General features: G+C 42.0%; 2 protein-coding genes across 4 annotated transcripts in view; one reads left to right on the top strand and one right to left on the bottom strand.

Annotated features, from left to right (window-relative positions):
* Positions 1-15,168, top strand: part of PLAGL1 (PLAG1 like zinc finger 1) — a 59,089-nt gene extending 43,921 nt beyond the window's left edge. For 2 of the 3 annotated variants that reach the window (XM_049800513.1, XM_049800514.1), the window contains exons 4-8: positions 480-592; positions 2,866-3,015; positions 6,523-6,642; positions 8,294-8,790; positions 9,166-15,168. In XM_049800513.1, the coding sequence (XP_049656470.1) occupies positions 480-592; positions 2,866-3,015; positions 6,523-6,642; positions 8,294-8,790; positions 9,166-10,441 (2,156 nt within the window). In that variant the 3' untranslated portion in view covers positions 10,442-15,168. Of the gene's footprint in view, positions 1-479; positions 593-1,904; positions 2,351-2,865; positions 3,016-6,522; positions 6,643-8,293; positions 8,791-9,165 lie in introns of those variants that run through there. The other variant, XM_049800515.1, reaches the window with a different exon arrangement.
* A 1,987-nt stretch (positions 15,169-17,155) lies between these two features.
* Positions 17,156-26,833, bottom strand: ZC2HC1B (zinc finger C2HC-type containing 1B). Its single transcript, XM_049800375.1, has 7 exons — positions 26,218-26,833; positions 24,190-24,254; positions 22,245-22,364; positions 21,118-21,256; positions 18,948-19,072; positions 18,092-18,197; positions 17,156-17,286 (listed from the first exon to the last, which is right to left on the bottom strand). The coding sequence occupies exons 1-7, from the start codon at positions 26,252-26,254 to the stop codon at positions 17,204-17,206; spliced, it is 675 nt and encodes a 224-aa protein (XP_049656332.1). The 5' UTR covers positions 26,255-26,833; the 3' UTR covers positions 17,156-17,203.
* Positions 26,834-26,930: the final 97 nt, after the last annotated feature.

The following is a 26,930-nucleotide window of genomic DNA, read 5'->3' as shown; positions in this document are numbered from 1 at the left end:
TTGCATTTCAGAAGGAGAATGACAAGATGCCACAATAGTGTTGCACCATTGGTATTAGGCAGGGGAATAACTAGAATGATTAAGATGGCTAATGTTGTGTTTTTATAGATTCTCTCCACTCATATTGGGAGAGAACAACCTCGTAAATTATGCCAACAAGCAGGCCACTATAATAACATCAGCTTGCAGATTGAAGGGTATCAACACACGCTTGAGTTGCATACTCAGTTTAATATCCTGTCATGGATTTTAGGCACTTTTGTATTCAATGTAATACTCATTTTTAAAAAATCTCTGTACATATTTACATCCTTTTTAGATTCTTCCCATTAGAATTATTTACTTGGGTTATTTGTCTAGAAGAAGAATTCATGTGTTCTGCACTATTGTTGTTTACCTCCATTTTCACAACTGTAAATATACAAGAAATAGCTTGTGATGTCTATATTAATACTAGGCTGGTGTTTTTTTATTCACAGTCCTTGGAGTATTTGCAAAGAAAGTAATACAGAAGAGAACACAGTTTGGTCCTTATGTTGGTCAACTGTCTACAAAACTGACCCGCTATGATGAGAGCAGGCTAGTCCTGCAGGTAAAAACCCAGTGACTTACTATGAAGTGCATCTGTGTCTTTAACAGTTCATATGTATTTATGTATTTTAACTGGTCAATTTGCCTTCTGATCTAGTTAATTAATCATACTTCTGATCTGTATGTATGGATGTAAATCACATTAGACAGAACAGCATAACCTGAAATACCAAAATGTTCCTGTATATTGTGTTTTCTAGAAGCTTGCTTTCCTGCTTTCTAGTTTTACCACTTCTAGGGTGATGTACCTATCAGTCGAACAGCTCTTGATAAACTTTTCACAGAGCATGGCTCCAGGAAGTATCCAAGGATAGTACTGTCTTCCCAGATAAAACAAAAGGATTTGTACTTAACACCATGCCACTGGGAGGGTTGAGTTTGTGCACTGTGTTAGCAATAGTGGCAGAAATACATGCTAAAGCACCTGTTTAGTAGGGAGGAACATTGCAGGGATGGGGAAACACTTCTTCCTGATGTAATTATATATAAATTTCGACACACAGTGTACTAACTCAGTTTATTTAGTCATGGTTATTTAGGGCTGGTACCATCCCTTGCTGCATGCGCAGATACTGATCGTCTCATCTGGACTGTGACTCTATTGTTTGTACTTTACCCAGCACAAATAGTGGCCTCTCAGGACTAGCCTAGCTTAGACATGTCTACATGCACATCCTTTCCCACAGGAATTCCTTGGGAGTGATAGCTGATTGTAATCCTCTACACCCCAGTCTTCACATTTCGCTGCACAGGGTCACAGCTGGGCACACCTCTCTGTCATACAGCAAGTGCGTGGTCAAGCCACAGCCTCCGTCAGGACAGCCCGACAGGTCACGGTTCTTCCAGAGCCTGCATTTCGTATCAGGCTCTCTCACCCCCAGGAGAGAGGGACCAGCAGCAGCTGTCCTGTGATATGCTTTATGTCTTCATTTGAGTTCCCTCCAGAAGCTTGGGACTGGAAAACATTGTGTGTTGTGGAGGAAGGCATACAGATACTTCTGTAATTTCGTTTGAGAGCAAAAGTAGTAGCTTCAGTACTTGCTGTAAACTTCATTTGCTCATGGAAGTCATGGGAATGGTCTGCCAGGAAAGTAACACTGTCCTGTGGGATTTTCATGGCATGTTGACACCAGAGAGGATTTGTTCTTCTCCATAACTAAATTGGTTCTGTCTTATGAGACACTTTAATTTTTGCAAATGCAGAAACCTATTTCTCTAACAAGTTTGTGAGCATGGATGAGCTAAGCACCCAGTTCCTTACTCTTCAAGCCATAGTAAGCCACACCCTGTCCTTTATCAGTCAGCCCCATTTGCTTAAGAGTATACAGTGATAAGCACAGCTCTGGCTGATGAATGAACTGTTTCTTCAAAAGAGGAGACTAGAGTCCCAGGTTTCCTACGTGACAGCAGTAGCTGCCTTGACTTCTCCCTAGCAGCATTCTGAGTATGTGACCAAACTTGTCCAACAGGCAGGTGTTTTCATCAGAAACCTGACAAAGTTAGATAAAATAGTTCCCAGAAGCAATGGAAATGCAACTTTTTTTGCAATTAATTGCTCAGTTACGTGGTTAGTAGAACAGATGCGTGCTGTGCTGAGGTACGTTGTGCAGCTTCAGCTGTCCGTGTTCAAGACTATATTGCAGAAAAGCAACTGTCTTGCATGAGGTTGTGAGCGTTTGGCTTGTAGAGGCATTCTCTTGGAAAGGAATCTAGGAAGAATGAATTAAAGCAAAAAGAAAGAGATCTTTCTGGCACAATTGTTCGTTTGTATTTACTTTTGCATTGTTAAGGGGAAAAAGAGAATGCTGTTAAAATGCCATTATATTGTATGTTACCTTTCTGGACTTATTATACAAGTTACACAATTGTTCCATGCAAAATGTAATGTTAATACGGCACTAAAGTTCGAGATTATCAAGAACTCAGGAAGTACATTAAGGCAAAAAGCTTATCTTTCTACCTGCCTGCACTTAGTTCTTATAATATTATCTTTACATAACATAAAAATGATGACATATAAACTGGAAAAACATACAAAGGCCTACAGTTATTTTAGTAGCTGGGTGCTTGGCAGGGATTCGTTCTTCACTTTCTTTTGTACTCGCTATTCTTTAAGCGTGATCTGTTTCAAAACAACCATGATTTCAAAGGACATATGACCAAGACAGGGTACATAACTGACAGCCATGATTCCAAGTTAAAGAAAACTAACGTGCCTCTATACGGGACTTAGTTTTATCATGTTCTTTCTCCTGTCCTCCCCCTTTGTTTCAGGTATTGAAAGATGGAGGGAAGTACTTTCTGGACACTCCGAATGAAGACTGTGGAAACTGGATGATGTTTGTCCGGCTAGCCCGGAACCAAGAAGAACAGACCCTTGTGGCTTATCAGCACTGTGGAGAAGTGTACTTCACAACTGTTAAGGTAGTTAAACCCACGTTGCTTCACCTGTCATCCAAATGGAAGTTTATAGGCAAAGGTTCTGAAAGGCTAACCCTTTTACGGGTGAAAGATTGATTATATTCTGCCAGCTGGATCTTTATTACATACCACCTTTTATATCGCTTAATCTGTAGTAAAGCAAGCAGTGTATGGGGTTTTCCAGTAAAAGGTGGTGTGTACTTGCGGTCGTGGGTAGTGAAGAAACTGAGCAGAGAGAAGCAGAAGTATCATTCATCATGGCAGTGTTTAAACATGAATGTTGTAAAGTTCTTCAGTGCCAGATAGGTACATGGTGAGACGATCTAGCATTGTTACATTCAATGGTACTTCATCCTGGAAAGAACAAACACATTCCCTTCCTTTACTACATTTTTGGACACATGTATTCTGAGCACATTACCAGGTGCTCAGGAACAGGGTGCTAAGTAGAATCTTTACGTATTATTTTCCATGCTCATTAAATCCTAAGGCGTAACTGCAGAGCTTACAATACTGCAATGTTGCCATGAAACTATCAGTTGATGTTAGAGATTCTGGACTGTATCTTCGCCTGAGGAGAGAGAATAAAGTACTCTCTATTTATAAATGACACTGGAACATACAGTCTTGTTTTTTGTTGTTTTGGCCACTTTCTCAGGCAAAGTTCGTTTTAATCAGAACTTATTCTTTTGTACACTTAGAAAACTGAAGTCTGTATGTTGAACATTCATTGTTTTCCTTTTTTATTCTTAAGTTAATGCTTGTATATCATTGTAAGCAACATTAAAAATTAAAGAGAGAATATTAGTCAAAAGAAGTTACTGTGGGAGTAAAATGCAGCATTTCAATTTCATTTCCAAGATTGGCATGCATTTCTGTGGGATAGTATCATTTACTTTTGTTCCTCCATTTTTGTTTCTCCACCTGCACAGTGAGAAGAATACTTACCACACAGTGATGATGTGAGAATAAGTTAATAGTGATAACATTTTACACCTTCAGAGTCTTTTATAACAGTATGAAGTGTAGTTGCTTTTGAATTAATACTAAAATAATTATTTTAAAAAAAGAAAATCAATGTAAAACAGTATATGCTAATCTGAGACATTGTTTAGGCTGTGTTTGAGATTCTGATGCAATCCGTACCATTTGAGATTTCAAATTGATTTTAAATCCGTGCTGTACTTGTAGAACTGTCGGGATTAATAATACTATATTTGGGAAGCATGAACAAATGCTTTTCTAAGAAGTTATAGTTATGAACTGGTAACTTAAAATTTCCAGTATAATTTAAATACTATTGAACCAGCTCTCTGCTGACTTCAGCAGAACTCTGCTCATTGGCACTAATGGAGAGTTGCATCCTATATACTGACATGAAGAGTATCTTAGGATGATGAATGTGTCTTGGAACCTTTACTGTGCTGTGTATCATAGGGAATTACTTTGGGTTTGTTTCTGCTAAATCCCGGTATCATTCACGGTACTGTGGCATCCTGCAGATTTTGTCCTGGTCAGCAAAAGTGATAGCCTTTTGCTACACTTAGGCACACCCTGCTGGTCATGGCATGAGGCTGCCTGAGGCCTCATTATGAAGATATTTTCTCAAGATATTTTGAATAAAGTCTGTTAAGTTGGGAGTAGAAAGATTGGCTCCTCTCCCCACTGTTTTTACAAAGAGATGGGATTTCAGTGACATGAATCTGCAGCTACAAAAGCATACATGTAAGTGGCACACCAACGACACCATTAGCGTACTTGCTGACCTAATTACTGCAGTCCCAAAAAGAATAGAATTATGAGGAAGTAAAAATTGTCCATGGTTGCTGTCTGATCACAGGAGAGTTTCACGTGAGTGCTGCTATAGCTTTCTCTTACTGTCACAGATGAGACAGACTAAATCAACAACTTGTAGTGCATTTGGATACTGGTGTTTAATCTCAGTTTTACTGAGATTAGAGCTTTTACCTTACTTGACTGTTTCACGCACTGATGCACTTGCTCTCCCTCCAAAGTCACATTGACTAGGTCTCAGCTTCCCACAGAGGAGATTGCTGCTGGTCCAGGAATGTCGGGCAGAAAGTCATGACAGTATCGTGCTGTGCGGCTGTCGGTGGGTACCAGTCTCAGGTGTCACTGGTCAAGGTCCCGAGGCATCCCCAGACATTTGTCTCTGTGGAGCTCCCCCAGGCTTGGTTTTCTCCATCTAAATAGACTATATGCAGGAGCGCAATGCATGATCGGCCTCCTAGTTGGTGGCTCTGCCTCATGTCCTGTATTGAGTGGAGAATTCAGCACATACCATTTCTGTTTAGGCCAGGTGTTATCAAAACATACAACCAACCCATACTAGTTGTGGTTAGCAAGCAGGCTTGTGCTTGGGAGTTCAAAAGTTCAGTTTTCGACATTATACACACAATTACCTGTCACCTGTCAGCATTCACAGTCTAAGTTGTCTTTCACCTACCATGCTTATCCAACACCGATGTTATAAGTGCATTTTAAGATGTTGCATTTTGTGGAATAAGACTCAGCTGCTCTCCTTCCAGGCTAGTTCTCTGCAGTGGCACAAGTTTAGCTTAGTTAAAACTACAAGTACAGTGCAGATTGGCTCTACCCCTGTTGCAACAATGTTGGGTTTTATTTAGATGAAGAAAATTGTGTACAGGGCCAGGGAGTCATATAAATCATGACCCCAAAGTTAGTTTTCTCCTTTGCTTTAAAATAACTAATAGATCTTTAGCCAGTGAGTGTCATCACTCCTCTCTTTTTCTATTTGCTGTATTATTGACTGAAAGTATTTCTCAGAGGAGGTCATAGTCCAGTCCAAGGAAAGATTTGGGCAGGCATGACTGGATGGGAGGCTGCAGATTATGGGCTCCCTTAGCCCTGTGTGGGAAGACTTCAGTGAAAGGAGGGCAGAGGTACAATAAAGCACATGCATAGCGAGCCTGACACGTTAGAGCCAGCGCATGGAAATACGCAAATTTGACTTGCAGTCCACACATTGATCAACTCTGCACCTGTGCTCAGTGAGTGCAACATATCCAGGAGGCATCCAAGCTGTTGTGCATTCATGATGCATTTTTCTTTTGCCTGTGCCCTACAGTTAAGTGTTGTGACCAGTGGGCTTTGAGACATCAAGGATGAGCATGGAATATTGCTTGGAAAGACTGCTGGATGTCTGGACATTACAGACAAATACATCTCACTGAGCAAAGATCATGAGGGCTGAGGCACCCCTTCTGCTACAGCCTTCCTCCCCCCCCCCCATATCTCTACATATACTTTTCTGCTTTTAGAAACTTAAAGTGTCAAACCCTAGTGGACAGTAATGCTCAAAAAGTGCTTGAATCTTGACATTAAATTACCAATAATTTAAACAGATTCAAAGAATGCAACTTGGGTAAGGACAACAAATTGCACACTCCCCCCCCTCCAATCTTCAGTATTATTTGGTACTGGAAAAGTTGGCGCAAGTAAACACGTGCTGTTTTCTTCCATTCACAGCCAATTGAACCACACACAGAATTGAAAGTATGGTATGCTGCCGATTATGCCAAATTTATGGAAGCTTCCACAGTCTTCATTAAAGAAGAATCTGATGTCTGTCCTTTGCCCCCAGTAGAAGTAAGTACCCCTGATCTGCATTCAGGCCATCACCAGATATAGTAAATAATGGTTTATGTATGTGCTGTCTCTGTATAACTTTGGTAATGCTAGGGTGGACCATAGTGTAGTTGGCTGACACAAAGCCAAGTGCAATTTTAACCAAACAGCTACTCAGAGAAAGGCTGCCCTTCCTACCCTGTGTTTGTAATCCAATGGAGCCATTAGATGTAGCCAGAGGGAAGTGGCATCGGTGGGATGTGTTGGAAAGACTTAAGATTGGTGTTAATTTGTAGCTAACCAAGCTGTCCAGCCTCAGACTTCTTTCACCAATTCCCCCTTGTTATGCTCTGACTGGTTGGTCAGAAAATGCACTGGTTATTTCAGTCTTTCCTGTGCAATAACCCTTCTCTTCTAATTCCAGTACCTTCCCCTCTGTATGGTAGTAGGAATCCTTAAACTGATAGGAAACATCTGTTAAGCGTTGAAAACGTGGCCGTGAGGATTGATACCTAAGCTAAAAGGAAATGTTAAACAGGGAATACACATGAACCAGGAATTCAGAGGTGCTGCAGGAAGGAAATTAACCCCCTTGCTGCTTTTGCATATAAGGCCTTCAGAGTATACCCCAGAAAGTACGTATGGGAGAGCCACAGCATCAGACACAGAGAAGAGAGAGGAGGGCTCCATCTGTAAATAAAGACAGAGTGGACATAGCCTTACCATGCCCTCCAGAGCAAGCTAGCCCAAGAGCAAGGGAAAGTAAGGACAGTTTGAGAAGCTTAGGTAAAAATGTAGACACCTAAGGAAGTATATGGCCATGTATTAATTGGAAGTACATTTCATCAGTGACTGGGGGCGGGGTGGTTGAAATTGTTTTTCATTGGAATTTTTAGAATGTCAATATTCAAAGTGAATTCAACTGAATCCAGTAGAGCTCTTATTTCCACAGAAGTAATACTTCCAAATAATGCATTGCTTGCCAAAAAAATGTTTTAATGCCTCTTAAGTCAGGATACACTTGAGATCTCCAAACCTAAGGTGTATCTTATCGAGTTTAAGAAAGTCTAATGCCAAATGTCAAGCTAAGTGAGGAAGCCTCTCCTGGAGGCATTGACAATTCCTGTGTGGTAAAGAATGGAGTTAGCCCAAAACATAGGGAAATCCTGTATGGCTAAACTACATTTGTGTGCAGAAACCCACCCAATTTTTGGACGGTTGCAATAGCAGATAAATTATGTCACTCTAAGGATGAAGTACGATTTGCAACTGCTTTTATGAGTAGTTCCATAAAAGGAACAAATGTAGAGACTTTGAAATTCAATAAGCACAGGTAAACAAAAAGTGAAGGACTCGGGATTGTTACACTAAATGCTAAACAAAAACATGGAAATAGAAGGTGAAGGACTCGGGCCTGTTACACTAAATGCTAAACAAAAACATGGAAATAGGTATTTAGCCAACTTCCCCCCCCCCCACCTTGGTGTTTGTAGACTCTTAGAGAGAATCCATTTCCAGTTGAATAGCTGTGTGGTAGTACAATGAAGTAAATACTGCCAAGGACAGTGACAGGTCTTGGGAAAGCCCAGGAGATGATGTAGGGTCAGTGAGAAGAATATGACCTTTCCTTAGAATGGCGAATAAGAAAGACCTGTTTCTGTTCTCATTGCAGAAAGAGCCTGTAGACCCTTGGATATGCTCCAGCTGTAGAAGCACTTTTGCAACTTTTGCTCTGCTGGAATCTCACCAGTGCATCCCTAAAGACCGAGTCCTTACCACCAGGTTCAGACCACCAAATAAATTGGGACCTGTAAAAGCAAAAAGCAAACTCAAAGGGAAACTGAGAGGAGCGGCATTAGGCAAAAGCATTGCTCAGTGCTTCGGGACCATTTCCTGTTCCTCTGCTGCAAAGCTTAGCTGTGCCAGCTCAGGAAGCACTTGCGATGCTCTTGTGAGGTTTATACCTAAATGGAGACATGGCCGGTCTTCACTGTTGAAGGGAAGAGAAGTGAAGCAGCCAGACAGTTACCCTTGCCGACTCTGTGGGAAGATATTTGATTCCATTGACAAGCTCACAGTCCACACTTACGCCCACAAAGGGGAGCGCCCTTACAAGTGTTCACAGCACGGATGCACAAAAGCCTTCATTTCCAAATATAAACTGCTCAGGTACATCTCTGAAGGCACTCCTTTTCTGGTGGGTGCGTGGGGAAAAAACCAAGGACATTTTTTTCCTTTGGGATGTCCTAGTGACAGTTAATCCCCGAGTTCCAGTTTTTATTATTCTCATTTTGGTAGAATTGGAGAAAACTAGTCTCCCTCAGTTCCGGTGGCTACTCAAAAAGATAATGTTGAGCAGTTTTAACCTACTGTATGCTTTATGATTAACACCTCCCCCCCAAAAAAAAGTTAAACTTTTACTAATAACCTGACAACTTGTGAAAATGCCTTCCTTCAAGAGTGCCAGTGTTGTCAAGTCTTGAAGACACACTGTGTACTAGAGTGAATGTAAATGCAAGTAACTTTTTTTTTTTTTTGTCTTAGGCACTCAGCCACTCATTCTTCACAGAAATCTCACCAGTGTGGCTACTGTGAAAAGACCTTTCATAGGAAAGACCATCTAAAGAATCACCTTCAGACTCATGACCCTAACAAGATGGCCTTCAAGTGTGAAGAGTGTGGCAAGAAGTACAACACCAAGCTAGGCTATAAGAGGCACTTGGCTCTTCATGCAGCCACCAGTGGGGACCTTACCTGTAGGGTATGTGCCCAGGAGTTTGGCGGTACTGAAGTTTTGTTGGAACACCTCAAAAGCCATGCAGGGAAACCAACTGGCAATACCAAGGAAAAGAAACATAAGTGTGATCACTGCGAGCGTCACTTCTATACCCGTAAAGATGTGCGGCGTCACATGGTAGTTCACACAGGCTGCAAAGACTTTCTATGCCAGTTTTGTGCCCAGAGGTTTGGGCGGAAGGACCACTTGACTCGCCATACCAGGAAGACTCATCCACAAGAACTGCTGAAGAGCAGGTTGCAGAACGGTGACTCAGTGGGTCTCCTTGACCAGCTTTTTCCATTCAGACTGAAGGAAGATGCCAGCATACTGTCCCCTTTTCCTGAAAGGGTTTCTGTGCAGAACGGGATTTTGAATACTTCAGAATCAGAGGAATACAACTGTTCACATCTTCATTCCCAGCCAAGCTTACAAACTGCTCCTCCTCTTGAACCTTCTTCTCATTTGCAAAGGATGGGCTGTGCAGACAGCCTTCCAGCTGTCCATCCCACACCATGCTCAACAGCTGTTCCTGCCAACCTGAACCTTCATCAGCCTAATAAATACGACCCTAGTTCTACCTCATTTGCAGCAGGATCCCTCAAAAATCTACCAATAAAAGTGGATGTTAAAGGTTACAATGTGCATCTTCTTGAGGACCTGCCATTACCAGAACCTCAATCTCTCCACAAAATCAGTCTGGAAGAAGCTTCCTCAGGGCCTGTAGGGGATAATAACAAGTACGCAGTGCACAAGGAGACAGAGGCAGCAGCTGAAACTACGAGCCTGGCTTTCATGGATCTCACTCATGTGATGAGTTTCTGGCAGCTCCCACCAGGTGACAACCAGAACACTACTGGGGACATCACAACGGCATTTGGACCAGAGGAACCATCACACAGGCTGAATGGCCTCGGCCAACAGCAAGGTCTTCAGCTAGCAACTGGTGGGATGGCCATAAACCAGCTGCATCATCTTCCTCGCTCCTTTCCATCCACTACAAATTCTGTAACATTGCCTCATTTTCACCATGCCTTCAAATAACTATCACCATGGTTTGGGTTTTTTTCCTTCTTTTTTCAAGACTGTGCTTCTTACTTAAATATGTTAGGATGGGGTGGTTTTGGTTTGTTTTTAAGAAAAACTGCCCCAAATGTTTTCAAAGCACGTTATGAACATGGTAGTTAAATTCAGGATGTTAATAAACAAGAAGCTCTATTTTTCATACTACTATTAGTTTTTTAGCATATGACCATAGTAGAACTAACATATTTCCCTCAACACCCTCTATATTTTTGGTTTTTACCTTTCATGCAAACAACTGAATAAATATCTTCAATGATAGCAAAGCATCATAACAGGCACAATGAAACTATGGCTGCTGCAGTAGAAGAAATAGGGTTAGGGTGAATGGGAAGAAAGGGGAAATCACAGAAAAATAATAAGCCATCAATCACAGCAAATTTATACACGTGGCAAATGTAACAAACGTTTTATCAACATCAGATTTCTGTTAAGCACTTAATTACTGAACTTCATGAATCTTTAATTTAAATCAGAATAATTCCAAGAGTAAATCTTACCTCCTTGTTTCACTTTTTTGAAATGCAGAAGATCACTATTGTCATTACATTTAAGTAGATTTTGTTTTCTGAAGCGCACTTCAGCTGTGTGCATCTCCTGCATTTTTTTCCTAGGGCTGGAAATAACTACCACTTCTGCATGACTATGTAAGAACTGATGTCTTCTATATGTGCAGTTTTCAGAATGGGAAGTGAATTGTCTCAAAGGTTAGAGCAGAACGTTAATTTTCACTTAGAGCTGGATCTGACAAAGTACGAGACACTGCTCGCTCTCTCTCAGGTAAAACACTTCAGTATTTGCTTAAATTTAAGCATATGTGATCCCATTGGGTCAACAGCTTGATTGACTTAACACTCAATGAAGAATAATGCCTCCTACCTAAGGGGCCTTTATTCACCTTCTGTTGATAAAAATGGCCTTTGTTTAGTCTGGGAAATTATTATTAATTGTAGCCATCTGAAATGTGGATTCCTTCACAGAAAGCCAGCCCTACCCAGGGGAGCCTGCGACAGAAGGGTTGTGGTGGTGAGCTGACACCGGGCCCTCTTTGAAACCAGGTTATGAACCTGCCTCGCAAGTGTCACCTGAAATTAGTGGGTGTGATAATGGTCGAGGCCATTTTAATCACAGGGGTTTTTGCTCAGTAGCATTGGGACAGCTGCAGTTGGACTTCCACCCTTTGTTTCTTCCAAACCAGAACCACAGGGACTTTTGTTTGTTTCCTGGGGTAAATTGTCCATGTACATTTCCAGTTGACTTAAAAACACCCGGTGCATGAACTAGAAGAAGTTGCAAAAATCATATCTCCCAGTAGATGACATTATTAAAAAAAAACCCAAACTCTTCACAATTTACTTTCTTGCCTAACCCATCATTATTAAAAAAAAAAAAAAAGAAAAAAAAGTCATGGTTTTAGTGCATGATGCAGTTACTAATGGATTCTGTTGCAGCTAAAACAGACACAGAATTTCTGAATCTAAGTAAGTTCTGAAACCCCAAGAGCTACTCTTCCGTTAAATCCAAAGAGTTAATAGTACCTAATAATCATTACAAATATAGCATTAAGCAAGCATTCTCTCTTCTCCCCCATTAATCACAGGTATATATTTCCAGACGGCTTCAAATAAAAAGTACTTTTTAAATGATTGCTGTTTTGCTGTTAATGAACTACAATGACATTGTACAACTACAATGATCCAAATATTCTTACAAGCTTATCAGTAATTGGATTAAGGAAAGGTGGTATTATTGCAGTTGATGTGAGAATATGTTCTTCAGATACACTGTTGAGGGTTATTTTTTGTTATGAAAATTTTTGGCATAAGGCAAACTAGAAGGAATTTTAAGATCATTCTTGTAATGACAACAGCAGGAGGAGGAGCAGGTGCTGCACAGTCATGCCCAGTTAGCAGTTATTTAAATTATGAGTTCTGGATAGGGAGAAGGTTGCAAACAACGTTATATGCACATTCTACAGCTAGGCTCGTATTTTCATCCAGACTTGGAAAGGTGTGTGTATACTTACTTACTGCATTGTTTTCCTTGTTCATGCAAATTGTATTCACTTGGCTTCATCCAAGCTTATGTACTTGTAAAAAACCAAAACAACAAACAACCCAAAAAAAAACCCAGCCCCCTCCCTTGCCCCCCGAAAACCCACACATTTTATAGCACTGCCTGATCATATACTGTTAATAGACATTTTGGTTTGTGCTTCTATAAAAGGTCTAATTACTGAAATACTTATCTTTGAATTAAGATGCGATGTTAAGAAGAAAACGTTATGTGAACACTGAGCTAGACTGGCACCCACGTTCTTTCAGCTGCTTGACTGTAGCAGGGTGCTGGGGCTCTGAGCTGTCTAGAGAGGTGCTGCTGCCTGACCTCAGCCTCTTCTGAAACGTGGAAAGATGCGTTGGTGAAAGATGCTTATCGTATGTGACTACAGGTTAACGACCAGCTCTCATTCAAGTAAAAAGAAAATAACCACTTTTGATATTAAAATGCTTAAAAAGCACACAGGGTGTAGAAGTAAAACACAGAAGCAAATTTGTAGTACTGCAGCTTTAACCCTTAAGCCCATTCAAATTTCTTTTTCCAGATTCTTGACATCATAAATGTAGAGGAAGCTGAGGACAGCCCTGCACAAAGGAAGGCAAATTATTTCAAAAGGTTATGTCTGCAGAAAAATTGTTTTGTTTTAAAATTCTCACAAGTCAGGAGATACCCCTGAGTCATCTAATACCTAAAGCAGGGCTGGACTTTCTCATAGCTTTTGCTAGGGGGACTTCGGTGAGCGTTTTTTGAGAGGTCATCAGTAGCTGATGCTTAAAAATGCTTTCTTTCTGAGCAAACAGATGCTTTGGGCTCTGTAGACCTGCCTGGTGTGGGCCTGGCTATCGCGTTGCTGAAAGAGCAATTAGTTTGCTTTTGGTGGGGGTAAGATCACAGGCAAGGCAGTGCTAAAGGAGAGGTGTAGGGACAGCAGCAAGTCCTCCCCAGCTCTCCCTGGGCCCACCCGTGGTGTCTAGAAGGATGGGGCTGCAGCGGGCAGGCAGGCGCGACTTCAGGCGGTGGCAGCGGAGAAGGTAGCACGAGCTGCAGGACACCTGTCTGGTGGCACTGCCGTTGGCTCGTGCAGGGCTGCGGCGGCACCGGTGCCGGGGCTACGGTGGAGGAAGGAGGCAGCCCAACAACCAGCAGCCAGTCCTCCTTCCTCCGGCACGGCCAGTTCCTCCTCCTCCTCCACACGGGAGAGGAAGATGCAAGGGCAGAGAGCTGGCATAGGGAAGGTAGGATAGACCATGGTATAGCAGCTAAGAGACGGAATAGAAAAATCTGACCCTCCAGGAGGTCTTAGGATATTTTAGCTCACATCCTGATAGAGATAAAAATACTCTTACCTGAACTCTGCTTGAAAAATCTGTAGAAGGGGAGCAATATGTGGCGGCTGAAAACAGAATTGCTATAATCAGATGATACCGTAAAAATAGTGAAACTTCGTAAGCATTTGGCCTCATACAAAAAAATGTACTCATTTTATTAAAAAAAAAAGAAAAAAGGAAGCCATGTAAACCTGCTGAAACAATGTTAAGGAGCTAAAATTACACTACATGGAACAAAAGACTGCATCCTATATGTAAACACAAGTATTTCTAGTGCTCGGTTCCCATCCCCTATCAGAAACCATGTTCATTTCTTTTTCCTCCATTTTTATTTACCATCTGTTCCTGTTGGGACTCTCCATTTTCTTAACCAATGACTTGCTGTTAATTCCAGAGGTTTTGACAGCCAGTCTGAAATGGGATGGTACGTTCCATGTATTGATGATTGATTCATTTCCTGCTGGCAGAACTTTTAAGTACTGTTCTTCAATACACTGTTCCTGCCCCTATAGTTATATTTTCTGTAAGATACTAGAAAATGAGCTGTGAAATCAAACACTTTTACACACAGACAGAAAATAATGGAGCGGGGGGACAACAACAAGTACAGCAAAACTTGCTCTAACTTTTGAGGATTCATTTATTTGATTATGAAAGAAAGCAACTGTTAGAATATTGCACTGGATAGTTTGGTATGGGTTTTTTTCCTCTTGTTCCTGGATTGAAAAAAAGGCTAAGTAGCACTGCTTTCATATATTTGGGCTAATTTCATGCCCTCTGTCTAAGAGTCTAGCTTCTAGGAGTTAACACTTGCTTCAGTGGCATCCTTTCTGTATTTATCTAATCACTATTAGCTAGAGGCTAAGTAGAGTTTAATTAAACTCTGTAAAGTCTGGTATTTATTATTGCTGTGTCCAACTACTTTTCATCTTCATTTACTTGATAAACATGTAATATGCAAGAAAATTCCTCATGGATTTTAATTGAAAGCCTTATTCGAAATTGTTGGGCTAAAAAAAACCCAACATGTTGCAACATTGAAAGTTTATGCAGGGTGATCCAAGGCTGGTAATAGATCAGGTAGCCAAAAAATAAGAAGGGATATGCCTCCATGACATTTTTGTCTTACCAATCAATTTCTAAAAGCAATTGAAGTTCTTTTAATGTGAGAATGAGATTTGGTTTTAGTTAGTCTGAACTTGAAGTGCTTTGAAGCTGATGCACAGCATACATGGCCATTTATCACTTATTAATCACTATCATTTATCATTTATTGTTTACTGGAAGATTCGATTAAATATATACATGAAATTTCAAAATGTTCATTTGTCTTGTTCAATATATCAAAGCAAAGCATTAGGGGGAAAAAAAAAAAAATCACATGATACTGGATCTGCCTACATTTTGTTAAAACCACTGAATGAACCACTGGTAATACCCATCCCCTTGCAGGCAATCATTTAATTGAATTTTGGCAACTGGTAAAAATACTCTCACAACTTTAAAAAGGACAGCATAATCAGCTTTGTAACACGGGGGCAGGGGGGGAAGTGAACTTCAGTTTGCTTATTTTATTGAACGTGGTAGCTGTAGCACTTAGGTGAAAGAGGTGCTGGAAAATTGTGTTGCTTAAGGTCTTCCATAATGCATCAGAAGAAAACCTTAACACATCCTTGCCGACCAGCCACTCTATCTTCTGTTGCGCATTTGTGGTCTGAAAGCAGTGACAAGCCGTATACTTGTTATTTGTATTGAAACAGCTTTTATATTTTACTCCATTTTATCTAAGAATATTAAACATCTATCCCTGGGAACCATTTCCAGGCACATTAAGGATGAGAACATTTATTTGCACCACTCAAACCCAGTTTCTTATGTCTGCTTTCTCAGCTGAAAAGTACTCTTGGCTAGCACTGAAACTGATCTCTCACTAGCCCAAAGTGCTCTGTAAAGCACCTGGCAAAGCTCAAGTTTTACAGAAAATGCAGCAGCAGTTGCCAACAGCCCAGCACTTACAAGCTCACCCAGGCCAGTCACTTCCACAGTTCCCAGGTACCTACATGACTCTGTCCTATACTTTGGCTGCTAGCGTGGATGTCTGTCCTGGGGACCTGCTGGAGGCACCGGCTGTCCCAAGACTCTGTCAACTGGCTGCAGCTACAAGCCAGGTGATACCTGGACTCACCAGCATCCCTAGGGAAAGAAGTGTCTCCTCTCCAGGCTTGTTAAGCCCCGAGTTTCAGAGTTCAGTGCCTAAACCTTGAGAATGGTGATGGTATCAATAAATCCCTGTTGGTGGTCTGCAAGACCCTGCATCATAACCATATGCGTTACTACACTGTTAACATAGTCATGGTGGAGAACACCAAATGAGACCGGTGGGTACTGTCAACAGTTTATCCTGTAGCTGGCAAAGTCAAGGTGGTAGGTAGAGTTGACAATGGCACGGTGGACTGAACATTCCCATGCCCGTTGCAGTCTCCCCCAGAGTTGAAGGTACGTAGCCACTGACCAGCAGCAACTGGGGACAACAAAACTCCACGTAGAAGGACCCTGCAAAGACTTCGAATACGAGTCTCTGCAGCAGGCTGTTCTGTGCACGCGACTGTCCGTCCCACGCTCTAAGCACTCTTACAAGCTCATCTCCTAGGCTCAAGATACCTTGCCAGCTACAGGGAATCTGTCTTGGCCATATTCCCTGCCAGGATCTCATATTCTGCAGTCGTACGCATCTCACAGGGGTGCAAGATGGCGAACGTCTGAGCCATCCCCTTGCACAACAGCACCACAACCACCTTAGGCAGGGGCTGGAGGGCCGCCTTGCTGCTCTGACATGGCTCTGCATGGCCCGAGATGGGAACAGCACCGACTGCATGGTCTGAAGAGCAGAAGAACCAAACATCTTGGTCTGGGAAAGTAAAACACTGAGGAGAAGGAAGAACCTCCGTGCTGTCACCCTGACAGTGACTACCGAAACGAATGCTGGCATCTTCCTCACTCAGATAATGGATGCACGTAGTGAGACCACATGACCTGTTAGCGAGGTTTGCATTATCAAGCAGCAGAAACTCTCAGGATGCCTGTAACAGCAGAACACTGTCACTGCCTACTCGAGATGGAACTGCTCCAAACCAAAGAACATTTAACACCAAAATGAATATTCTCAGCAGGCTGTGCTGGGGACATAAGGAGCCCTGCGAAAGTTTTCAGTGCAATTGATTGCTTCAGTTAATACAAAGAAGTTCATACTGCAAACACTGCAACAGGATATTGTGTATACACAAAAGCAAACAAGGTCCTTTTATGTTATAATGTTGAAATAAAAAAAAAATATTTCTTACCCAGACTCTCCTGAAGATTTTTTTCCAGTAGATACACCCAAAGACTTTATGGTTTTCTGCAGTATTCCTGGAGAGGTCTCTGTAGATCATTTAAAAAAAAATAATATTGGCCATAAAAAATTATAACCTATCTAAATTCAACATAAAGCCCAGAAATGTAGGGATCAAAGATATTGATACAAAGAGCAGTATGTATTACCATTCACAGGTTATACTAGACATAACCATTAAAATAACTTTTTAAAATGTCTTCTAAACATAGACTGAGTACGGGTCATGATTACCGGTAGCAGTGGGTGTTAGCAAACATATTATATGGTATCCCGCTTAGAGGGAACTCTTTCAGGGATGCGGCTTTAAGGCTGAATAAACAAGGGGAAAGTCATATGGAACAAACAACATACAAAGCTCGATGCTTCATCTAAATGGACTTAAAGAAGATGGAATAAATCTTAAAATCAAAGGTTATAGAGTCTTCTATGGGACAGAAGGAACCTCACACCCAGACTGCATATTTTAGGTATATATAGATACTTCTGTTGGAGGACGTCTAATTGAAAAGGCTAAGAAGTCCCTCCTGAGGACCCACATGAAAACCTCTGTGTATACACTCAGCACGACATATCAGGATAATGACTTGGAAAGCCATTCAACATCAGCAACATCCACCTGGAAAATTTTGACACTTATGCGGAAATGACTTTAGGATTTCATGTCAAGGCCTGGACTTGCAAAACAAGAATTAAAAAAATTTCAAACTTTATTATTCTATCGGAAAACTGGATTCCAAAGCCCAGAATCTGCTTTAAAAATGCCACCCCCACCTCAAATACATCAGAGTTTGTTATAAGAAAAAGATAAATATGGCTACATAAACTCCTTACCTGGCCTAGGTTCGTCTGTATTGGCACCTTCTTGTACTCTCTTCTGAAGCGGTAACACAGCAGTTGTTAAGGTTGGGGGTTTTCTCTGAGTCACTGGTTGCTTGCCCTAGTAAAAGAAGTTGCACAATCCACACTCAACAATAGCAAGGAGCTTACAGAGCCTGGTGAAAACTCCAACTTGCTGTTGAAGCAGTGCTAGGAAGGAACAGGAAAAAAGTGCACCCCCTCCCACCTGGAAGCCATTTTTCCTGCCCAAAATAGGTAAAAGAGTAGTAAGATTTTCAAACATCTTAAAAAAAAAAAAAAAAAGAAAGAAAGAAAATCAGTACTCTTCTAAAGGAACCATTTACATTATCTTTTTTTTCTGTAATAAAGTAGGACGTCACTCAAGCGACTACCAATTAGCTCCACTTATCTGATTGCCCAAAGGGGCGTAGCCCTTTGGCCTTGTGTCTAGCGACCAGGGAATAAATCAGCTATACATTTGAAGGCAACAGCAAACCTGCCAACAGCAGGGAGCCCTAATGAACAGGAAGGGCTTTCTCTTATGTATTGCAAATGCTGCCAGGTTTCTGCTTCCCTACAGCCATTGTTACCCCAGAATCCAATTGCAGAAGAGTCTGAAGAAATTCTTGTTCAACTTTTTTGTACTATCGCATTCTGTCACTTTTTATATCAGACAAAGGGCTCCAATTTCTTGGAACTCCTAGCTGATATTCAACATGTATCTTTTCTTAAGATTTTACCAACTTCCCTGGAATCTTTAAGTTTTATATTAACATAGGTCTTTACTCACCATAGACCACAGTTTAGCAAATCTGCCCCCACGACAAGACAAGTGTGACTGTTTGCTTACCAAAGCCTGCCCAGTGGTCTTTGCAGCAAAGGCACGGCGAGCAGCTTGTTCTTCACAAAACTTCATGTGCCTCTGTGCTGCAGCCTCATTAAATCTCCGTGAGCAGTGTGGACACTGAATATAGTCTGACCATAAGAAAGGAACAACTTGGGTCACAGTTTATACACTACAGGAGAAGAATTGCCCTGCTTTCCTGGAGCACTCAAGACGTGGTTCAAAACCTGGCTCCATCAGCAGGTGACCACGTTGCGTTCCCGTCGCCTCTCAAAGTACAAACTTAGGAGAAGTACAAAAAACACCGCTAGAAAATTACTTGGGATCCTAAAATACATGCTCATGGTACTAACCCAGCAGACAGTAACTGCTTTCAGAAATAAATCCCTTGGGATTAATAAAAGCAGGTTTTATTACCTTTGTCCTATTCCCACCCCCAACCTCACAATGAACAAATCTGCAGAAAAAGTATTATTTAAAAGTTTCCAGAGTAGTCCAAACCAATGATTTTAAGCCTACTTTTGAAGATTGGTCATTAAGATTGCTATTTGGCAAAACACTGCTGAAGAAGTTGTGCCCTGCCAGCTGAAGGCACATCCAAGAACCAGGTTTCTGGTTGTGAAGCAGCATTGTGAAGAACACACAGGAGTGCTTCCTAGAGTTGTTCATGACAGCGTCACAGCCCTGATTCTCCTAAAAGCTATTCAGCGACATTTATCGCTGGTGCAGTCCTACTCGTTTTAATGAGCGGTTGGTGTTCAGGGTCAACGCAGTCACATTCAGCCCTCGCACTGCCCTTGCCATTCTCAGATCCTTCCTCCCTGCCCAGTGCCTTTTACAAAAGCAGCCCAAGTGTCCTTATCCTAGTATTACAGATACAGCATCTTTACAAATCATTTCTCTCAGTAATGGCCCAGAAAAGGTGGCCCAAGCAGCCACCAAAAGCTGACTCCTGACAAGCAGCGTGGGCAGAATGGTTCTGAATGCAGGGGAGAGGAGGAGGAGGAGGAGGAGGAGGAGGAGGAGGAGGAGGAGGAGGAGGAGGGCCTGGGGGTGGCAGGGAGACCTGGCACTCAGGGGAGAACAGGGAACTCTGGACTCTATTTGGAGGAGGAAGACAGGGAAGGGGAATCTCTCTCTCTCTCCTCCCCATAATCTATGTGCTTTCTCTCCAGTCCTGTAGTATAGGATATATATCCTCACTAGGCCCCTCAGCAATTTGTCTTTCCTAAAAAGCCGTTCTCCAATTCCTTTCTCCACAACTACCGCTGCTCTTACACAGCTCCGTTTCCTCTAAGGGGGGAGAAGGAAAGGGAGGGGTCTGCTCTTAGTGTCGACAGAGTTGGACAAGAAATAACAGAGTCATTAAAGGATTCAGCAGTGGAAATTCAGAGAGGAGCTTGACCCCAATCAAGGAAGGAAGATGTGTCCTGCTGCTTATACTGCATCGCTGTCATCTAGAAGAATGGAATCACGGCAGCTGGTTTTGCTATCAGTTATGAATTCCTGCTCTGGAAGTGAGCCCAGAGAGCCCCCCCTTCCCCCTCCTGCCCTCCGCCTTCCTAACGCAGGCAAGGCTCCACTGAGACCCTTTGCTTCCACGTTTCATAAATCACATATCGTGAGAAATATTGGCTTCATGTGCATCTTTTTGGATCCATAACTTCTAACACAGGGAGCTCTGTGCAGAGACCACACCTGGTATTAGTAGGAAACCAGACATGTCTTTTTCTAAATGACTTTCCCTACCTGCACAGCTGGGTGGGAAGGGGAGAGTGGAAAAGCCACCACAAGGGAGTGGAGAAGCCCATGGGCACTACAGTTTTTTTGAACGGTGAGGGGATCTATTTCACCCTCTGTTATACCGCGGTACAGCCTATGCTAGAACACAGGCATCCCAACTCTCCTCCCAAAGCATCTAATATCAGACCCCAAACTTGCTGCCTTTAAACTCAAAAGGTACAGTTAGTTTTCCTCCCCACCACCTCTGCATTGCACTCCTACTCAATTTAAGCCAAGAAATACAGCTGAAAATTAAAGAGTATGGAGGGAATTAATATTTGCATTGTGTTGTGCCAGGGGATACAAAACTGAAGCCCAGCTGTGGATAATAAGAGGTCACTGCTTTACCAAAGATCAGTATGAAAACAGTAGTAAGATAAAGTAGACCACAAACCTGGATTGATGCTTGGTGGGGGAGGAGGTGGAAGAGGGTGGCCTTCCTTCAGAGCTTTTGTGACCTGCTTGGCTGATTGAATAGCATTAATGAAATCTTCATGGTGCTGCCTCCAGTTAGATTTCTTCCCTGGCTGTTTCTGTAATGGAAATAAAGGAAAACACAAACTGTATTTCCCCCTTGCAAGGGACAGAGAAAAATCTTAGTGTGAGGGTTCTTCCCCTCTGAGGGAAAGGAAAAACGTTACCAAACAAAAGAAATTTGCTTTTTTTGAAAGGCATAGGGAAGCTGATTTAGCCCTTTGCTGTCTATTGACAGCCCCAGAAGACGGATAAGAAACAATGCACTCCAGCAAAACCCTCTGGTCTTGGCAGACCAAAGGGCACTTAAGAGGGAATGGAAAAGACACTATGACCGATGCCTTCCCTTCTCCTCCACTTGTCAGATTCCTCTTCTTGTTTAAACCTTTGTATGTTTCTGTTTCTTTCCACAACTGATTTTAGAGGACGTTTTAGAACAGCAGTCTGCATGGATACCAAATCAGCAGTGATTTGGCATCTCTGGGTAAAATTATACACATGCATGTCCATGTGTATTCCAACCCTCCCCAACGATGCATGAAAAACCTTAAGCCCCTTTCCCTCCAGCTCTGCAAATAAGTTCAATTTAAATAAATTTTTAAACCCTTGAGTTCAACAGCAGTGAATCTTCATAGCTTCATCTGTGGAAGATTTGTGGCTACTGACAGGTCTCATGTTCAACCTGCGGCATTCACGCACCAACCATCTTGGATCACGCTCTGTTTCAGATTTAAGTGAAAAGGAAGCTGCCAGAGACACACATAGTCTTTAAAATACATACACGAAGATTTCCTAGAAGAGCAGAGACACTTCTGTGCCCAGAGTAGTCATGACACCTACTGGTCTGGCTTCTGAATGGAGAAATGCTCTCTTATACTCTCCAACCCTAGCAGCACAGGGAGGGGGAGGAAAGAATTTGGCACGGAGTCAAGCACATATGTGAGACTCATCCACAACATCCAGGCTTTGTCCTCGGAAGAAACAATAGCGTTACTGAATGAAAGACTTCATATGGAGATAACACACATGCTTCAGTTTTAACGATACCTTTTGCGGGGGCTGCTTCTTCACAGTGGTGATTTCTGTTCCCTGCAGTCTCTGTTTCAAAGAGCTGAAGGGCTTGCGCTTCTTGTTGAAGACTTTCTTGCATATTGGGCCGTGTCTCAGCTGGGATGCAAAGAAAAACAGTCATTTATGTGTTGAAGTCATGCTTTGTTAATGATGCTTCCTAACTCAGGCTTTAAAATTACTTCTGTTGAGGAGCAGGGAGCTGAAGCAGTATTTATTTCGGGTTCAGTTTAACTCCTGAAGGAGTTCAGCAAAACTTTAAAAAGCTGTCCAAGTACAGCTGCAGTTTGACACAAATAAATAGAAGCCATTTCCAGTTTGTTTTGCTCAGGGATGTGCTGGAGGCCAGCACAAATAATGACTTGCAGAGAAGAACAGACGGGGTCTGTGAACAGGAACAGTTCCGTTGGATGGACTCCCCACCACCATCACCACGCTTGGTTTTCTTTCTTTCTTGGTTTAGAAGGAGAACAGGCTGATACTGTTCAAGGGGCTGATATTTACATTATTAGTTCTTTGAGTTTAGATAAGGACTCCAGACCAGGGGCTCCCCTGACAAACAGCAGCACTGTCCATCCCATCAACACCACTGAAACAGCGACAGCCCTGGGCTGAAAGGGGGCAGCTGCTAACCTGACAACTCGGAAGGAAAACTAGGGCTAACGCTTGCAGCTGAAAGCACAGGGAAATTTTAGGTAGACAGATATCCAGCGCTGAATTTGTCAAAGAGCTATGCCTCACAACAAAGGAGATTTTAAGATTCCGAAGTGTCTCAGATTTTAGCATCAACCTCAGTCTTCTGCAACAGGATGGGCAATCCCCTTTGTGAGGAACACTGTGAAAGTGAGGACAAAGCTACGTCTTCTCTTTTGTACTACTGCTTCAGATCCTTAACTTCTGTTTCTAGACATTTTTGACAGCAAACTTGAGAGGAGGATTCCTTTGCAGGACCAAGAGGGCAGCAGATACCTGTGTCTTGCTCACCGAAGAGGATACCAGTCCTGCATCATCGGGACACAGAAGGGCATTACAGGACTTGTATCTCACGCTAGTAATAGTGACGAGAAACTCCCTGCCGTCCTCAAAACATAGATAACTGTCTTTTCAAACGATTTTGCTAGATTAAACCATCACGTTCTTCATGTATCTGGTCTGAGATACCAAACAAGGAACTACTAACACAGGGTAGTTCCACCTCAGTCTCAGTGCTCATAGTCACTCAGCTTCCAGTGTATTTTTCTTGTCTTTTTTTTTTTTTTTCCTAAATCAGTTTTTAGTTTTATTGCAGGGACGATCTGATCTACCACAGAGCCACAGGATCAGTAATGCAAACTGAGGAGGGGAGGGGTGCATGCAGAGCCCCCCCCCCCTTGCAGGAACACCCCACAGCTGGGTTGTGCCAGCCACCCATTTAGTTTGTAATCCAGGGATCAGGGAGGTCAGGGGGAATCTTTTCAGTCACTTCAGCAGGCTTTGGAACAGAGCCTGGTGCCCGCATTATGCTGTCAAAGGGACTACTTATCAGATGGTTTATTAGTCTATTTTTCCCAGGAAGCCTGAAAGAACAAGTTCTGCCTAGAAACCTGGAACACAAAGGAAGCTTTAGGTTAGTAATTTACGTCTCACCAAGAGATAATATGTTATTTTAAATGCAATATGTAGTAAACATCTGGTTTTGGACAAGCAGGTAAATTCAGATTGTGCAAGATTACAGATTAAGTCACAATATTTCTGTGCACGTTCATTAATTCTCTAATCAAGTTCGCTAATGAAAGCGGTTATTAGATCATTTGCTCTTTTAAACACATGTTCAACCCATTTCTCTACTAGCAGCCACCTCCTCCTTCCCCTGTGCTCACCACGCCCTTCAGCTAAACACATTGACACTCACATTTAAAAAGAGAAAAAAAAAGTTTTGTTTTACCAGAACATCTTGTGCAAAACGTCTTCCACAGGTTGTACAAGGAGCCAGATCTTGACTTTGGGCAGCTGTGTAAGATTCAAACCATGCAAGAGCCTCAGTTACACAGTACAGGATGGCTTGGCTACAGCAGAGTCAGCGTTTGGACTGAGCCCTTGCTGAAACAGTATTTTGTTGTCAGAAAGGGACATCTACAGTCATGTGCCAGGGCCCCCTTTTGCAAACCTACCTTATTTATCTTGCTCCTATGATGCACAAGCTCTCCTTTACTATGATGGACAGCTTTTTGTTTTCCACATGACTGCTCAGGTATATCCTTTCACAATGACATCACGGTTGGGTGAGGAGGTGATGGAAGAGTATTCAAGTTCATCACTGCCTAAATTCAGGGAGGGGGGCTGGGAAGCAAAAGCAGGCCATCTGCACCCAGATTTATTCCATTCTGTGTGTAAGTCATCAGGAGCTAGTGATGCAAAGTAATGGCTCGGGGTAAAAACCATTGCTATTCCAGAAAGTGGCAGGTGGCACACTTAAGTGTAACACAATCTTCATTCTTAAGACAGAATGTTTCCATGACGAGCTTAAACAGCATTCCAAGATGATCTTACCTTGTAGATTCAAGTTTATGTGCATTTTTTTGTTTTTAAATCAGTAATTTTCTGAAAAAAATAGGTTTTTAAGTTACATGGAAAGTAGTTTGAAGCCTGATTCCAATGGCAATCACATGTTCTCATTCCAGAGCAGGGACATGGCCTGCTTTCAGCTGGGATAGAGTTAATTGTCTCCCTAGTAGCTGGTATAGTGTTATGTCTTGGGTTCAGTATGAGAAGAATGCTGATAACACACTGATGTTTTCAGTTGTTGCTAAGTCCTGTTTAGTCTGAAGTCAAGGATTTTTCAGCTTCTCATGCCCAGCCAGCAAGAAGGCTGGAGAGGCAGAAGTTGGGAGGGGACACAGCCAGGGCAGCTGACCCAAAGTGGTCAACGGGGTATTCCATACCATGTGGCGTCATGCCCAGTATATAAACTGGGGGGAGTTGGCTGGGGGGAATCGCTGCTTGGGAACTAACCGGGCATCAGTCTGCAAGTGGTGAGCAATTGCATTGTGCATCACTTGTTTTGTATATTCCAATTCTTTTATTATTACTATTGTCATTTTATTATTGTTATCTTTATTAGTTTCTTCCTTTCTGTTCTATTAAACAGTTCTTATCTCAACCCACGAGTTTTACCTTTTTCCTTCCGATTCTCCCCCCCATCCCACTGGGTGGGGGGAGAGAGGGAAGTGAGTGAGAGGCTGCATGGTGCTTAGTTGCTGACTGGGGTTAAACCATGACAGTCCATTACTTGTATTAAACAAAAACAGCTTGTAGGGAAACTTGAACAACAGAGAGCCTTTTTCACGAGAATTGTAACCGACGAGAGGGAGACTTCTCATTTAAGTGGTCCTTACCTGCTCTTGCTGAAACAAAAGAAATTCTTGCCTTACTGAGCAGATGTGTGACTGTTTCTTACCTTTTCCTTCAGATTTTACCATACTCAAGGCATAAAGTTACTACAGTGTTTCATTGATTACAAGTGCAGAGGAAGAAAACAATTCTATAACCTTTTTGACTCTTACTCTATTGCCTCTGTTTAAATGTCTTTCCACTTGTGTTCCCAAGCAACACCTTTCTGTGTGCCTGTGCTCAGGCTGGACTATACTCTTCCTTTCAAGCATTTTCCTCTGCCTCCCCCATCTCTAATTCTGTTCTCAACCCCTCAAGGTTTTGACTGGTACAGCTTTTTTTCTTTTTCCCTTTTTTTTTTTTTTTTTAAAGGAATTTATGTGCCAGGACAGTATCATGGAATCAGCAATGAGAAGTCAGGAAAGGACTATTTGCCAGAGATTAGTTACTTTAAACATGTACAACAGCATACGAGTTAAGGACTAGTAAACAACATGTGCACTATCTTTAGTAAAGATTTTCCTTTTCAGTAAATCACAAAATCACATTCCACCCAAACCACTGAACAGCATCTATTACTCACATGTTCCATTTAACTCCTTTCCTGGTATCTGACTCATCCCAATAGAATGGCTTCTCAAATTTCTTCTTCTGCGCTGTTGTCAAGAGTCACGAGTACTAGATGGTCAGCCTTCATTACTCAAAAGCTCTCAATTCAAGTTACCATGCATCAGCAATTACATAATTAACAATTATGACACAGGCAGACCCTTCTTAAGCCTGTGGAACATGAGAGGACTAGTACTGATACCAGCTAAATTAAAACCTTGAAACTTGTTCGGATCTTACAGAAAATTTCTACTGATCTGGTTGACACAGACTCTTGAACAATTAAGGCTTAATCTAGATGTGAATCTAGATGTAGATCGCATGGTTATTCTACATCTTTTGTAACAGTACCCAAACAATAAATAACCAACCCCAAAAAGAACTAAGGAGTGGGTGAAAACTCCTCAACTTGCAAAACTGTGCCATACCAAGTCACTATATCTAACCATCAGTATAAGGGAGAGAAGACATAAATGGATATATTGCTTTGTAAACTGAAATAATTTAATAGAAGAATCTAATCAGATTAAATCTGTAGGATTCTGCTGATTTGCTGAATACGTTCAACAAATACATATATAAAACTTTTGCAGTGATAGCTTGTAAGAAAAATTTATCATTTTAAAACATTTCTACTGTAATGAAACTTTGCAACAGTAGCCGTGTCACTCATGACAGAATAGACAT

The sequence above is a fragment of the Accipiter gentilis genome, chromosome 5 (assembly GCF_929443795.1).
Source record: "Accipiter gentilis chromosome 5, bAccGen1.1, whole genome shotgun sequence".
NCBI classification, from domain to species: Eukaryota; Metazoa; Chordata; class Aves; order Accipitriformes; family Accipitridae; genus Astur; species Astur gentilis.
This window is presented reverse-complemented; position numbering and strand designations above follow the sequence as displayed.

Bases quoted from the DNA above. Each gene is read 5' to 3' on its own strand.
- ZC2HC1B (XM_049800375.1), bottom strand. From the start codon at position 26,254: ATGAGTCAGATACCAGGAAAGGAGTTAAATGGAACAT. The intron at 21,257-22,244 runs GTATCGTTAAAA...TTTCCATTACAG, and splicing joins AGAAGCAGCCCCCGCAAAAG to AAACAGCCAGGGAAGAAATC. The intron at 18,198-18,947 runs GTAAGCAAACAG...TTCTTTTACTAG, and splicing joins AGACCACTGGGCAGGCTTTG to GGCAAGCAACCAGTGACTCA.